The following is a 15,602-nucleotide window of genomic DNA, read 5'->3' as shown; positions in this document are numbered from 1 at the left end:
ATACTACAATAATTACATGGTACAATATTTACAATTTTTCTATTCAAGAACTAGAAAGAATATTGTTGCTTAGCTGGTCTTTGGTGAAAATATGGAATAGCTTGGGGAGGTCCAAATGGAAGAGTAACAACATTTACTTTTTGGGGAGAATTTTTTTTTCATTTTGCAAATGAACCATGAGTATAAAAGTAGAAGACTGAATGTGTACAGACTAAAGTTATGTGAAGCAAAGCCTTGTATAAAGGTATAATAGTATACTACCTACTGTGTACACACTAACGTTGTGTAAGGCAAAGCTCTGTTTAACGGTATACAACCTACTGTGTACACACTAAAGTTGTTTAAGGCAAAGCCCTGTTTAACGGTATACAACCTACTGTGTACACACTAAAGTTGTGTAAGGCAAAGCCCTGTTTAACGGTATACAACCTACTGTGTACACACTAAAGTTGTGTAAAGCAAAGCCTTGTATAAAGGTATACAACCTACTGTGTATACACTAAAGTTGTGTAAGGCAAAGCCCTGTTTAAAGGTTTACAACCTACTGTGTACACACTAAGGTTATGTAAAGCAAAGCCTTGTATAAAGGTATACAACCTACTGTGTACACACTAAAGTTGTGTAAAGCAAAGCCTTGTATAAAGGTATACAACCTACTGTGTACACACTAAAGTTGTGTAAAGCAAAGCCTTGTATAAAGGTATACAACCTACTGTGTACACACTAAAGTTATGTTAAGCAAAGCCTTGTATAAAGGTATACAACCTACTGTGTACACACTAAAGTTGTGTAAGGCAAAGCCTTGTATAAAGGTATACAACCTACTGTGTACACACTAAAGTTGTGTAAAGCAAAGCCTAGTTTAAAGGTAGACAGCATGGAACATATTTCATCTTTAAAGCTTAATTATTTAGTCGAGCATGTGCAAAGTGACTGTAAATAATGTGTATGTCAATTGGAATGGTACTAAAACATTTTAAGCTTGCCTAAACATGTTACATCACTGTAATTGTTCATATACATTTCCTCCTATTAAAGGGTATAACTGCAAAATATAAACCTTTTGCAACAGCATTAATTATAACCCAACTTATTTTCCAAAAAAAGTAGTGAAACAGAATAAGCGTTGTGAAAGTGGTGGCGGCTGATGGTGGGATTATTCTCCCCCAACAAAAGAAAGCTAGGATTTAGCTAGCCTGATTTTTACTATATAGGTGCCATGAGTCCTCATTCAGATCCCATACGATTAAAACAATAAAAAGATAACCAAATCGCTTTTCATAAATAAGTTTTTATCTGGTCATTCAATCAGAATGTTTTAATTACTAAAATTTTATTATTAAATATTCTATATTAAGACTGCCCTCTACTGTGTTTCACCGACTTTCAGGATTTGAGCTGGTGTCCTCGGCTCACTGGGTGAACCAGTTACCATAATCCAATGGTTATTGGGTTTTTCCGCTTTATGTGAATCAAGGTCAGTGTATGCCACTGCTTCGTAGTCTACTCCAAAGGCAGTTCTAGATATAAAACATGAAAAATTCATTATTAAAAATAATGTCAATGAGACATGATTTCAAGAACCCGCAGCATTTTGGATTTGCTCGTAACTAGCTCAAGTATGACATGTCGTGTGCAAAAATATTAAAAATTAAAACATAGCCTTACCTAACAATTTTATTTGAAATGACACAAAGATCTTGATTTGTCTTACAATGATTGAAAATTATCTTTTGATTTGCCTGTGAAAGAAAAGTAATGTATTTTATTCTGTCAGTCAGTGTAAATCTCTCAAGCAATTCAAGTCACTTCCAAAATCTATTTTGTAGTGTTTTGTATGGTGTGTATACAATTTTTCTAGGAGATTTTAGTGGCTGAGTTGTTAAAAGATTAAAGCCAGATATTGGCTACCTCGGCCATAGTTCTGGTGGTAGAACAATTTTCTCAGAAGGACACTTGGCTTGTGTGCATTTTTAAAGAACCAAATGCATTTTTTTACCATTAATTCTTTTGGGTATTTCAGGCTGTTTACGGTATCACAGCACTTTATAAATGTTACTTATTTTTGTATTTACCTGTACTGGTAAACCCTCGGTCTCCATTCTTAATTGTGGGTTAAAGCAAAGAATCCTCCATTCTCCTATGTACGAGGAATCATCTTCACTAAACTCCAGCAATTGCTTACGAGATTTCTTAGCAGACGACTGGAATGTTGCAATATCACTCTTCATAATCAACTAAAAAACAATTATTATATGTTCTTACACTCATGCTATTCAGTTTGATTTACAATACTGTAAAGACCACTTAAACTATCCAACTAGTTTGTAATGTGCCTAAATATGATAGTGATATGACATCATTATGTCCATATATGGACACATCACATTTTTTTGTCACATAAAGTTTGATGGTTTTAGACTGATGCTCATTACATTGAGAACTCTTGGCGAAAATATTAAAAATTCTCTGGTGGGACTTGAACCCACTATCTCCAGATAAAAAGCCTGGCGTTCATTCATCTCTGCTGATTTTTTCTGAAAAGTTCTTTTTTTTTACTTTGTTATATCTTTATTTTAACAAAAATTCTTCAACATAGGTTGTTTCAATGTACTCATTGTTCAATTACCTAATGCATTGTAATTTAATTCCTGTTATACTTACATCACCACCAACTCCTGGTAATGTACGTAAATAGAAATGTTGATTATACACTAATGGTGATCCTGTTGGAATATTGGCGCCTTTTCTGTTAAAAGAAAAAATTTTAATAAATTACATATCAGTATCTTGAACATTATGTTCTTCATAATAATATATCTTTACGCATAGTGATGCTATGTTTTCTTTTATTTACTCCTCACTAAGATGTACATCCGAAGAACTAGACATAACATAGTGAAGGATGGGACAAACAGGTGGTAAACACCTAAAACTGTCCAGTTCCCATTGCACAATGAGCCAGTTATGACCAGTGGATGTGTGCGACAGTGGTTGTGTGTGTGTCTAAACCGGGGTAACCCCCTACTCATCTGGAAACATGTACTGGGTTCTTTAGTGTACCGGAGATAGATGTTTACACTGGACTTTCGGTTTATAGTCCTTATTCGAGAAGATTTTATCTAGTCTGCTGGATCTATCACTGATATCAAATCATAGTGACTACTTTGTGTACGAGACATTATAAATATATTTTTGTATTATAGTACTCCTGACACAATTAAAATAATTAAAAGATGATAATGGTGCTTACACTTGTGAAATAACAAAGGCATTTCGTGCGCATGGTTGTAAGAGCTTTGAGGCAGATACGCTGCAATTACCCTCAAAATTTAATGCTTCGTGTATTTTACTCTCTGCCATGTTTACAGATAATGCACTTGAGGTTTGCGGCATGTCGCCAAAGCTTGTGGCAACCTGTAAGCGTGGCGCTTCATTCATTACCATGACAACATCGCCAAAATGTAGTAATCCATCAGAAGTTACTGATAGTTCAACCTACAACAATAAAAACGTATACAAATTAATAATGGCATTTCATTAAAAACAAATAATTATTATACATAGCAAAAAGGATAAATTGGAAATTCTAAATATAATAATATATTATTAATAAACAAATTGTATCTAAACCAACTTTAGATGAGTGTAAATCTATATTTTTGATGTTTAATTGATCTATTTTTTAAAATTTTATTTTGGTGATACTGTATATAAACAAACTTACTGGTTTCAATATAGTTTCTGACAGTCTGGAGGATTTCTGGATAAGCAGTTCGCCTCGTTCTCTCTTTTCTAAATGATCCTTCAGTGTATCCTAAAAATTAAAATATATCAAATATTTGTTTTTGATACAGCATGGCAATTGTAATTAAGAAAACATGTTATTAAACTGTGCTGTAGCCATTGAGAAAGATAAAACCATTCTACTATATATACAGTAAAATACTAAAAAAAACACCAAAATTACAACATTGAAAACTAATCATTTATATTATATTACAGTACAAACACAAAACAAAAATCCTTCAATGTACTCTTCCCAAAGTTGATATAAAGACTCAAAAGAGCCATATTACCACCATCCCAATCCCCCTTAAATAACATTTTATTTTTGACACCAAAGCTATTAATAGGGCTCATTGATTCTCTAGTTCTAGTTGTCCCATGATTTAGAGGATTGTAGGGCGTAGCAGATGAGATAAAGTAGTAGTACTCATCATGATATGATACACAGGCATAAGCCATATCTCCTCTCCAGGATGGTGGGGTTGACCCTTGTTGGTTCTCCTAACCGACGCCCTTGTAGTTAGTTTTTTGTTTTAAGTACCAACTGGGTATCCAACCACCCTCCACACCATGCTCCTAAAGGCGCTGTGGTACCAGTGTGGGTACCAGTTTAGTTGCCAGTGTGTGACAATGGCTGTGTGGACTAGTACGCCGGTGTAATCCTTAACTCGTCTCAAATGGGTACTAGATTGGTGGACTACATTGATTAATGAGTTCAACTTACAAAATACTGTTAGTAGTATTAGCATTTTAAGCATTACAGTACTGATTGATTTAGCTATGCAAAAATGTTGAAAAGCACATTTGGCATCAAATTAAAGTGTATACAAGATAGAATGTTAATGCATTTGTCAATTGTATGACCCACTATTCGACCTGGGGAGAGGTGCATCATATATTACTTTAGTAACTTAAAAAAAGTGACTTACCTTTAAGTGACCATAATGCATACATTTTAAAGAACAATGACGTATTGTACCATGTTGTTCATGATATGGTGGGTGGTAAAGTGACGGACATTGACACACCATTGTTTATTGACGTACCATTTAGGTTTTTAGAAGCACCCTGCGCCAATAATTATTTGTAAATGACGCAACCTTAACACATCTCTCCTGGGGGTAATATAGTGGGTCATACAATTGGCAAGTGTATTTTACTACTGTAATACCAAAAAACTTCAAATTGTTGTTATTCTTTCAAAACATCAAATTGACAAAAGAAAATTTTACTAGACATAGTAATACGATACTTTGTCTTTTGTGTATTGTATTTATTGCTTGTAAATATGTAATAAATTTGAAAAAATATCAGATTCCACAATTATACAAGATTTTGGTTTTTCATTTCCTACAGTAAGCACAGATGACCCTTTCATCTTTTATCTCATGAAAATATTTGCCCCATTGCACTCATAAGCAATAATTATTTGTATGCCTGTACAGTATAGTATAACACAATAATAACTAAATTGCACCAAAAAATGTAGATTCAAGGTTTTGGAAGAATAGCAACAATGAAATGTCTCTATAAAAGTAAATAAGTGTTTTTTATTGTACTGTACATACATAAGCATCAATCAAAATACGCCTGTCATTTTCCAAGCATTAATATTAAGCATGAGCAATATAAAACGAACCTAATAAATAAATACAGTAAATTAATGTCTAGTAGGCCTAGCTTTTAGAGCTATGCCTAGGCCTACTGTTACTACCGGGCCTAGATAGCTATATTACCATACAACATCCTTTCTTTTATTAGAACTTTAAACATTTAATTTTTCTGTACTTACTTTATCATACAACTGAATTAGCAATTTTGATCAAAAACAAAAAGACAATTGTTTATCAACTTGTCATTGACAATTTCATTTCATATTTATTAATACTGTATTATTAATTTAATCACAAACCAGCAATTGCCAATATACAATTCATTTTACAAACCATTGGCTACTTTACTAGGCCTATATAGCCTAGTAGAGGCCTCTCTAGGGTTAAATATAGGCCTACAGAGAGAGCGCTGGCTAGAGGGCGCCTAGCTAGAGGCTAGGCCCTGCTGGGTCTACCTAGCCTGCCTAGCTAGGGCCTAGAGGATAGGCCTACTAGCCTAGCTAGAAAAACCCGATCGTGTTCTAGGGCCTACAAACAAATTTACAAACCTCTTCAAGACATATGTCTTCACTCCAGTTTCCCACTCTTACCGACGGATTATATGTTCTTACACTCATGCTATTCAGTTTGATATACAGTGAGTTTTAAAATAAAAATGTAGCCAGCAGGTCAGAACTTATTGTTTACAAAGTGTGAGAGGAGTTTACCTGCGCTAAGCAACTAGCTCTTATACAAGAAGCGCATGCGTGAACTAGAGTGAATGATGAGGGCGACATTTCAATCTTAATCCAATTATCACGCAAAAAAACAAAAAAACTGTCAAATCTTAGTAACCTATAGCTATAAAAAATTATTGCGTGGGTTCTGCTGTGAGAATTAAAGAGGAAAAAGTTGGATGGGAATTGTCCCTGTCCAAAAAACATTTTAGAGTATCATCAGAATGTCAAAGACAATACAAAAAAACTTCTGAAAAAACTTCAAAAAAATTGTGTTTGCTTTTGTTCGACCATGTTTTTATTTAGCCTATGTACAATATTTGATTTTTTTTATGTAGGCCTACAATTAACCAAATATTATATTTAAAATTCATAACTGTACCTAATTAGCTTTAAGCAACATTTTTATCTGCGAAATTATCGAAAATCAAGAGATATATGTGTATATACTGTATAGTCCCCATCCATCAGATCCCTTATTACGGTAATAGTTATTGGGCATAGGCCTACAGTAAAATAGGTAATTAATATGCCTTCCGTGGACACTAATACATTCTTGGCATATTGAAAAATAGTATACGAGCTACAACACAAGTTGCCTCCGATTGGCTGATATGAATATCAAAAACAAGAATAAGACGCTGGCAATTTCACCGAACGACCGAATCAGTTTTTAGTTCAGGAAGTAAAGATGGAAAACAACCGTGATTAATATATACTAACAGTTCGTTTTGTTCAGTTTAAGAAGCATGGATTGGATAAATTATTCGGTGATGGAGCAATAATTTGAGTTCAGAGTGAATTCAGTGGAACAGACTGTTTTAGAACAATGATATATACAGTACAAATATTCAAAACAACCTTTGTAAGTAGTTAGGCCTATATAGCACCCAACCCATGTAAGAACATCCGAAGTTACTTACTATGCGATGCTTCCGCCATGCCAAGTAGGCCTAATTGTTTTCCCGTACCGGACTTCAATTTAGGTTGGAGCAAATTGTGTATACTTTAGAACACCTACTTTGGAACACTCCTATTCACAAGACACCCCCATTAATAAGAGGACACCTTCACGGGTGATATACTAACCCCTATTAAGGGGACGGGACACTTGGGGGGAAAATAGGTGCTTCTATGGTTTTTGCAATGATATTTGAACGATTATTATTGTTGGCCTACGGTACCTATTATGTAGAATTAGTTAATAGAAGCCTATGATTGTAATTGTAATTCTGTATTGAGAGATTGGCGCTCTCTTGACTCCCTTGTCTCTATATTTATTATACTACTTTTTAGCCATATGCTATAGAGGCTATTACTATGGAACGTAATGAGGAGAAGAAAATAAATTGTTTACAATGACCCAAAATTATGGAATTTATTAAGCATTTAAATCTCTTTCTAATCTTCTTTCTTTCAAATATAATCTAAAGTATCTTGTTGCGGCTTATGGCAATTAAACCTCCTGCTGCTGTTTCTTAATATTATTAGATGTTTTTCTTGTAAACTGGGATACTATATCATTTCAATATGTGTGCAGAGAAGAAACAATTAAAACAAGCAAACAAAGATATCTGAGTTTGCCAATGTCATTTATAGATCCCTACCCTCTCCATTTGCATGTTGTCTATTTATTTTTCCCCTTTCAGTGATACATACAAAGTGAGCACTGTGGAGAGACGAAAGCTGTCAAAGACAACTATCGCCAAAATGGCGTGTCTCTCCATACTATCCTACTATTTGGTTTAAGTTGTATGTACAATGATTTTCCAGATTATGCTGATTTAACAAAATGGAAGGAGGATATGAAACGTATGAGGAGTTCAGATTCATTGGTCGGGAAAAGGAATTAAAACATTTAAAAGAGAAACTAATGAATGCCGTACTTGGCTTACAACCTGAGCTAAAATTCAAACAGAGTATTCGGGTTATGCTACTCACAGGAGAACCAATGATTGGCAAAACACGTCTTTCGAAAGAAATTAAGCACCAGCTTGTAAACGATTGTCACCAAGCGCATTATCATCTGGATGCGTATCTTATTGAACTAAGGCGTGTAACAGATTTCCGAACAGTCCTTGTCAAGCTATCTGCTGCCTTAGGACTTCCAATGTGCTCTGACAATGCACTTATAAAACATTTTAAGCGGCTTGGTCGTTCTTGTCTAGTGATATTTGATTCGGCGGAACACTTGTCTGTTGATACGTCTAATGAGTTGCAGACTCGGTTTGTAGACTTTTGTACAAGACTTGTCAATACCTCCAAAGTATTGCTTCTAATAAACTCCAGGTTTAAATACAGGTTTCTGTCGATGCACGCTAATGTGTATCACCATCGTTTAAAGCCACTGGACATCCAAGACTCCATTGACCTGTTGACGTCTATTACGGTAAACATTGATTTTACAGCTAACACGAAGGAAACACTCGCTGAACTGTGTGCTGGAATCCCACTTGCCTTGGTAATTGCTGCAACTCTCCTCCTAGATGCGGATTCATATTGTCCAAAAGAACTTGTAGATTTGTTGGACAAAGATCGATTAGAGGCCATGAGCAAAAACAACTATTGCAAAGAACAACAAGTTCACCATGTCATCAAATCGTCAGTCGACAGGTTAAGATGTATATTAAAGAATGAGTACATCAAGTTGTCTGTTATCCCGTCGTCATTTAATGCTGACGCGGTAGCACACATTCTTGAATTGCCTGATAACAACCCAGCACTTGCTAAACAAAATGTTCTTATTCCATTAGCAATTCGTTCACTCGTTGCCAGGGACGTCTTGTGTGATCGTTTTGATATCCATGATTTCTTGCGTGAATATTTATCAGATGAATTGTCTTCGCTTCCAAAAGAGCAGCTACTTAGTCTTCGAAATCGTTATTGTGTTTTTTTACGGGAAGCTGCTCCTGGCTATAGCACCAGTCGTCGAAGAAGAATCGTGTAAACAACTCTCATTATTTTCGATGGAGATGATAAACATTCAGAAGATGTTAGAAGAAGCTGCATTGAGTCCCTCCGAAAATTACAAACTCTTTATTGACATTGCATACGAGGCAGAATACCTGATAATAAATTTCCTTCCGCGAAAGGAATCTATCGAGTTTTATGCGGCGTGTGTTCGAACGGCGGAGAGTCGCGGTCTTTCAATGAAGAAACAATTGGGTTTGATGCTGTCTGGATACGGCCAAGTGTTGGGTCATGCACAGACCAATTACAAATTGGCAGATATACAAAATAAGAGAGCTTTAGAATGTTTATCGCCATTCGGTGACAGTGTTGATTTGGCATGGCTTTTTAACCATATAGGATTTAGCCGTTATGTCAATGGAAAGTTTGATGAAGCTCTAAGGTAAGAAGTTTTCTCTAAATACTAATTCGTATGATTTAAATTTTATACTGTTAACGCTTGGTTTGGCATGGTAGGAGTGATATTTAGGAGAGCCCGGTGTATTTGGTCAATATATTGTAGAGAATAATTTATTTAAAAATTATTTCTTGTACAGCAACTTTAAGAAAGCTGAACAAATGTTAAAACGCTGTCTTCAGGTTGGATTTGTCAACGACATATCTGGAGGACAACGTACAATGGCATCTGTTGTATCTTGCTTAGGGCTAACATATGCAGCAATTGGTTTGTAACCTACAAATTATATTATCGTATGTGGCGGATCCAAACGGAAATATGTTATGCAACATTCAGAATGGAATAGATTTTTTTAGACTTTTTTTCTCATACACAAAAAGAATCCAATGACCAATACCAAAAGACTAACTTATTTACATTACGGCATGGGTGATTTCATACTATGCAATCAAAAGCGCCTTGAGCACCATTGGTGACGAAGTGCGCTATAGAAATCTGTATTATTATTATTATTATTATTTTTTTATTATTATTATTATTATTATGGGACATGTAGGCCCAGAGAAAGCTCCTCCATATCTGCGTCCATTGCATTAATGGCATTTCAAACGAGGAGTTGCTTATTTTAACTTAAAGTTAATGAATTGTTTTACAGGGAAACCAAGACTTGCCCTAGACTATCACAAACAAGCTCTAGAGATACGAAAGAACCTCTGGGTGAGCCACCCATCGATTGGAAGCATCTATAACAACATGAGTGAATCCTATCATCAAATAGGTAATCATAAACAGGCTTTGGATCATGCGAATTTAGGATTAAAATTAAAGACGTTTTTTAAGCGCGAGCCATGCACAGACGTCATAGATTCGCTGATAAACGTGGCAAACTATACATGTAATGTTGACCGTAATTACGATAAAGCACACATACTTCTGGATAAAGCATTAAAAATGAGAACATCTCTGGGTGGAATGCATATCGATATCTCAAATATCCACCATTGTCGAGGTTTGGTGTACAAGAAACAGGGAGATTACAGCCAAGCTCAGACAAGTTTTGAACATGCATATCGTATTAGAAATGATATTTTAGGTAGTGTTCCGGATACGCTTGAGTCACTCTTTCAAGCTGCACGTCTTAAAATGATTCAAGGCGAACTAAGCAAGGCTTTGAGTTACTTCCAAAACTGTTTGGAAATTATGGAAGAGATAGCCTATGAGAAAGATGAATTGTTTATTGAAGTTATGGATAGCCTTGGTGATCTTTATCTGCAGCAAGGTAGCTTACTGTTGGCACAGAAGCATTGGGACATAGCAGAACATCATCTGGTCGGTATCTGGTACTGTACATGACATACTACATTCATTTGTCGAAACAAAACTTGAAAATGTAGGGCCTAACCCCATAAAATGCAAGAAACAGAATTTTAATTAATTACGATGTTAATTATTCTTGCTTGTAGTCCAGCATCAGCAGCGACAGAAGAAGAAAATGTGTCGTAACCAATAACCACTAATGTTTAAAAACAATGTTAGGAAACAAACTAGTGGATACACACGCCCAACGTGAAAACAAGAAGTCACGGTGCACGTCGAATCCACGCGTAAAAAATAAAAATAAATATAAATTCCAAAATGACATGGTGAGTTCCAATCGTCTTTGCGTGTCCAGGTTCCGCCGCGTATAAATAGCTTTTTCTCAAACAAACGTTCATGGTGGTTTTGAAGACAGTATGGGAAGTATGTCAGAGAGCGCATCTACGTTGTAGAAAACGTGATGTGCTCATTTGTTCTAACCTGACGTTCTTATTGGTGAGTTGTGCAGACAACTACAGGCAGCAGTCGGGCTCCACATTTACTGGCTCAGATAGCGCAAGATGCAATGTAATTTTTACAAATCATTTGCATCTTTTACACATAGGCCTATAGAGATAAAATAAAAAATATTTTGGCGTATATTATCATAAATATTCTGGATTCTTGTCAATGTCATATCTCCACAAGGGAGTGCCCCACCTGAGGTGCTAACCGGTCCTGGGCAACCAACGTTTTTACTTTTTTTTTGCACATATTTTTTTTAAAATGTTGTATGTACTGTACATTTAAATGCATTTAAACAATGGTTATCAAACTGACAAGCACTCGCTTCTTTTGATATACTATTCAATATTGTAAATTAAATGTAATTGTGAATTGTGAATAAATAAATATTTGGACGTGGCAAACGGGAGAAGATTTCTTCTTTACGTCGATTTGAAATTGTGGGGTTTCAATCGATTTCCAATTTTAATGGTATATCTGAAAATGTATAACCTATATTCAATATAAAATAAATATTTTGGTTTTTCTAGAAACAAATTACATTTAATTATTTGTATTACGCATTCCTTTTTGGTTCAGAAGTTTTTTAACATGATTTTATAAAATGAAGAGTTAATCATCTGTGTCCACGACTCATTTGTACTTTTACAAATTGTCAATAAAGGTAAAGGTAAATGTAAAGGTGTTTATATTTGTCCTCAAGCTTAACTGGAAACTGAGAAAATTCGGATTAGGCCCTCCACGAACCCACGGCAGCCAGCAGTGCAGCGCCTACCAGATCAGCACACCGGGAGACGATCCTCTACTCTTTTCGAATAGTGTACCAAGTTCTTTAACGTGCACTGTTAAGTACACAGGACCGAAGGCTTTACATCCGATCCGAAGGATGAGGCAATGAGAGTAAACCATCTTGCCTAAGGATGCAATTAGTATGGTACAGATAACCTCGAACCCATGCCTATTACATGCTAGTCCGATATTGCCATTAAACCATCACTCTCCAGTATATACAGCACCCGCCGCCATTTCTAAACGGTCTCCCATCCAGTACGCTACCGCGGGCCCAATTACTCTAGTAGCTAGATCAACTTTCGTATGCACTTTGAGGTCCAGAGAATTTGACTTCAGAAATTGGTTTAGGGTGGTCAAACAATCATTTTTGGCTTGGTTACACATTTTGAAAATGTGGCGAAAGGTCAAAAGGTCAGGGTGAAAGGTCATAAGACCAAACACCAATATGTCCTTAAATCTCAACAACCACTGGTCACAGCGAAGTAATTTTGGTCTCAAATTTATCAGAAGGTATACATTTATATTCAGTCTAATGGGACATTTTACTTAACAATGACCGGAAATGACATTTCTGACCTTTGACCCACAATCCAGGGCATGTATTTATCTCCGTAACTACTGGTCGTAGACACTTGAATTTGGTTTTAAATTGTTCGAAATATATATTTTGTTATTTTTTACACATTTTGAAAAATGTTACAAAAGGTCAAAGGGTCAGGGTCCAGGGTTATATGAACAAATAAATAAAGGTACTTGTATCTCGGCAACCACTGGTCGCAGCAAGTCAATTTTGATCTCAAAATGTTCAGAAGGCATGCATTTATATTCCGTCTAATGGGGCATTTTAGTAAAAATGATCAGAAATGCCATTTCTGACCTTGGACCCACATACCAGGGCATCTTCATATCATATTTGAATAAAAGCCTCCCTCAAATAAACGCCACCATTCCCTCCAATAGAACATCATGTGGAATACGCCCGCCACATGCATTTACACAATAATTGTATCACAACATATACATTAACTACCATAATCTACAATTTACCAAGCATTTTTTTGACTTTTTGATATTAATTGTGCTGTATTTTTTTACATCTAGGTGGTATTTATTTTATTATACATGTTACCATATTATACTCCAAATAAAGATGCCTCCCCTCCCCCTAAAAACCCCTTTAAACAATAAATGCCCGGGGCGTTTAATCGGATACACATGGCAAGTTACAATTCTAGCATTCCGAAAAGAACCGTTGAGCTATAAGTACTTGAAATTGAAACAATTTAAAGTATCAGTTATTGCATAACATTACTGGATAAGTTATGTAGAGATTTTTGTTTTGTTTGAAACATTAGTAATAGTATTTCTGTTCATCTTTTAACCACATTTTCTATTACAATGAATGTAAATATGTATATTTCGAACAATTTGATACCAAATTTAAGTTTCTACGACCAGTACTTACAGAGATATGAAGATGCCATGATATGTGGGTCAAAGGTCAGAAATGGCATTTCTGACTAAATTTGACTAAAATGTCCCATTAGACGGAATATAAATGCATGCCTTCTGAACATTTTGAGACTAAAATTGACTTGCTGCGACGAGTAGTTGCCGAGATACAATTATCTATTTATATTTGTTCATATAACCCTTGACCCTGACCCTTTGACCTTTTGTAACATTTTAAAAAATGTGCAACAAATAACAAAATGTTTATTTCAAACAATTTAAGACCAAATTCAAGTGTCTACAATCAGTAGTTACGGAGATACATACATGCCCTGGGGTGTGGGTCAAAGGTCAGAAATGGCATTTCCGGTCATTTTTGACTAAAATGTCCCATTAGACTGAATATAAATGTATACCTTCTGATCAATTTGAGACCAAAATTACCTCGCTGTGACCAGTCGTTGTCGAGATTTAAGGACTTATTGGTGTTTAGTTTGATAACCTTTCACCCTGACCTTTTGACCTTTCGCCACATTTTCAAAATGTGTAACCAAGCCAATAATGATTGTTTGACCATCCTAAACCAATTTCTGAAGTCAAATTCTCTGGACCTCAAAGTGCATACGAAAGTTGATCTAGCTACTAGAGTAAATTGCTTAACTTCGGTGATCTGACGAGAACCGGTGTTTCAACGCAGTATGGCCGTACGTAACAATAACAATAAGAAAGTTATACCATAAATGGTAAGGTTTTTTACGCTAGTGGTTTATACTTCTGTAGACTGTCATGATAGGACCAAAAGTACGCCTAACATTTAGGAATATCGTAGACAAAATGGAAAAAAAGATCTTTGTGTCGATGATGCAAATTGACTAGTATTTATTCAACCAAGAAGAAAAAACAAACAATTATAATAGTATATAGAATACATTTTTAGCATTTTTAATTTAACATTTCCCCCTTTTTTGGTTAAGAGGAACTGGTTTAGAACTAAAAACTTGTCTCGACCGCTTATTATCGATGAGTTTACAATCTCTAACTATTGAGGTAAACAGACGAGACCGGGTCCTATCCGCGCGATCGAAAGCTTCAAATGTCACTCTGACGTCACGTTGCTAGCCAAAAATCCCCCTTGTACTTAAAATACATTGAAAGGCCAACGTAGAATTCTGTACTTTTTTGGAAATTCCAAGACTCGTAAAACTTTGCTAAACGTCAAAACATATTTATTTTAATTCTACGGACTATGGTTGTGATTGTTTAAAATTGCACTCTGTATAAATTGCACACAATTGAACATTAGCTGCAGTATAGGGTTATAGGTCATATTGCATTTCTGGAAATTTAGCCTATTATTATTCTATTAAAAGAAAGTTTCGATTTTCTGGAACCGTCGATATTATTTTCAGGGTTATGATTTAATTTTTGAAAGGTTCCATTATTTATGTGCAGTTGGCCCAAACACATTCTTTCTGATAACAATTCAAAACAAACATTTGTTTTTGATTTGGTATGTGGGTGTTCCCCTTATTTTCCCTTGCATCGTTATGCATCATTTCATTGTAGGCCTACACACCACAAATACTATGGCAAAGTGAGTGCAAGGAACCGATTGTTTTTCTGTTGAACAGCAGTGTAACATTTTAATAATATTAGTTGGTATTAAGTGTTGAAGGATGGCTAATTCATTTTGCTGCTTTATCTTTTTATCTTGTCTTATCGCGTTTACTTTGGCTGCTTCGAAAAGAAATCCTGTTACTCTAAGCGAAGGCGGCTATGAAAACCTATTGATTGCCATTAGTAAGAAAGAATCAGAGAGCCAGGACTTGATAGACAATATTAAGGTAAGAATGTCCGAATTTTCTGTATCGATTTAAAAAGATCCGCATTCACCTTCAGAATGTACACGGGATATAAATAAAAACAATGGAAAGTTTCGCCCTATGAGAATAGTGGTGGATCTAGGGTTCTAGTCTGCTACCGGACCGGATTCATTTTTAATGTACGGTAACGTAACGGACCGATAAGATACTAGGTATAACAACCTATATA

General features: G+C 35.4%; 2 protein-coding genes across 2 annotated transcripts; one reads left to right on the top strand and one right to left on the bottom strand.

Annotated features, from left to right (window-relative positions):
- Position 1: 1 nt before the first annotated feature.
- LOC140061966 (cilia- and flagella-associated protein 161-like) lies at positions 2-6,167 on the bottom strand. Its single transcript, XM_072108005.1, has 7 exons — positions 5,951-6,167; positions 3,728-3,817; positions 3,254-3,498; positions 2,665-2,749; positions 2,076-2,237; positions 1,669-1,742; positions 2-1,520 (listed from the first exon to the last, which is right to left on the bottom strand). Exons 1-7 carry the CDS (start codon positions 6,017-6,019, stop codon positions 1,367-1,369), a joined length of 879 nt encoding a protein of 292 aa, XP_071964106.1. The 5' UTR covers positions 6,020-6,167; the 3' UTR covers positions 2-1,366.
- Positions 6,168-8,419: 2,252 nt separating this feature from the next.
- On the top strand, positions 8,420-9,642 carry LOC140063011 (uncharacterized). Its single transcript, XM_072109440.1, has 2 exons — positions 8,420-9,470; positions 9,625-9,642. The coding sequence occupies exon 1, from the start codon at positions 8,430-8,432 to the stop codon at positions 9,063-9,065; it is 636 nt and encodes a 211-aa protein (XP_071965541.1). The 5' UTR covers positions 8,420-8,429; the 3' UTR covers positions 9,066-9,470; positions 9,625-9,642.
- The last annotated feature ends 5,960 nt before the right edge of the window (positions 9,643-15,602 follow it).

The sequence above is a fragment of the Antedon mediterranea genome, chromosome 11, assembly GCF_964355755.1.
Source record: "Antedon mediterranea chromosome 11, ecAntMedi1.1, whole genome shotgun sequence".
NCBI lineage: Eukaryota > Metazoa > Echinodermata > Crinoidea > Comatulida > Antedonidae > Antedon > Antedon mediterranea.
The sequence above is the reverse complement of the archived record's forward strand: the minus strand, read 5'-3'. Positions and strand labels throughout refer to the sequence as shown.

Excerpts from the sequence above, each read along its gene's own strand:
- LOC140063011 (XM_072109440.1), top strand. The coding sequence starts at position 8,430 with ATGCACGCTAATGTGTATCACCATCGTTTAAAGCCACTGGACATCCAA.
- LOC140061966 (XM_072108005.1), bottom strand. The coding sequence starts at position 6,019 with ATGAGTGTAAGAACATATAATCCGTCGGTAAGAGTGGGAAACTGGAGT. Across the intron at positions 2,750-3,253 it reads GCCTTTGTTATTTCACAAGT|AAAAGGCGCCAATATTCCAA; the intron begins GTAAGCACCATT and ends TTCTTTTAACAG. Across the intron at positions 1,743-2,075 it reads CCGAGGGTTTACCAGTACAG|GCAAATCAAAAGATAATTTT; the intron begins GTAAATACAAAA and ends TTTCTTTCACAG.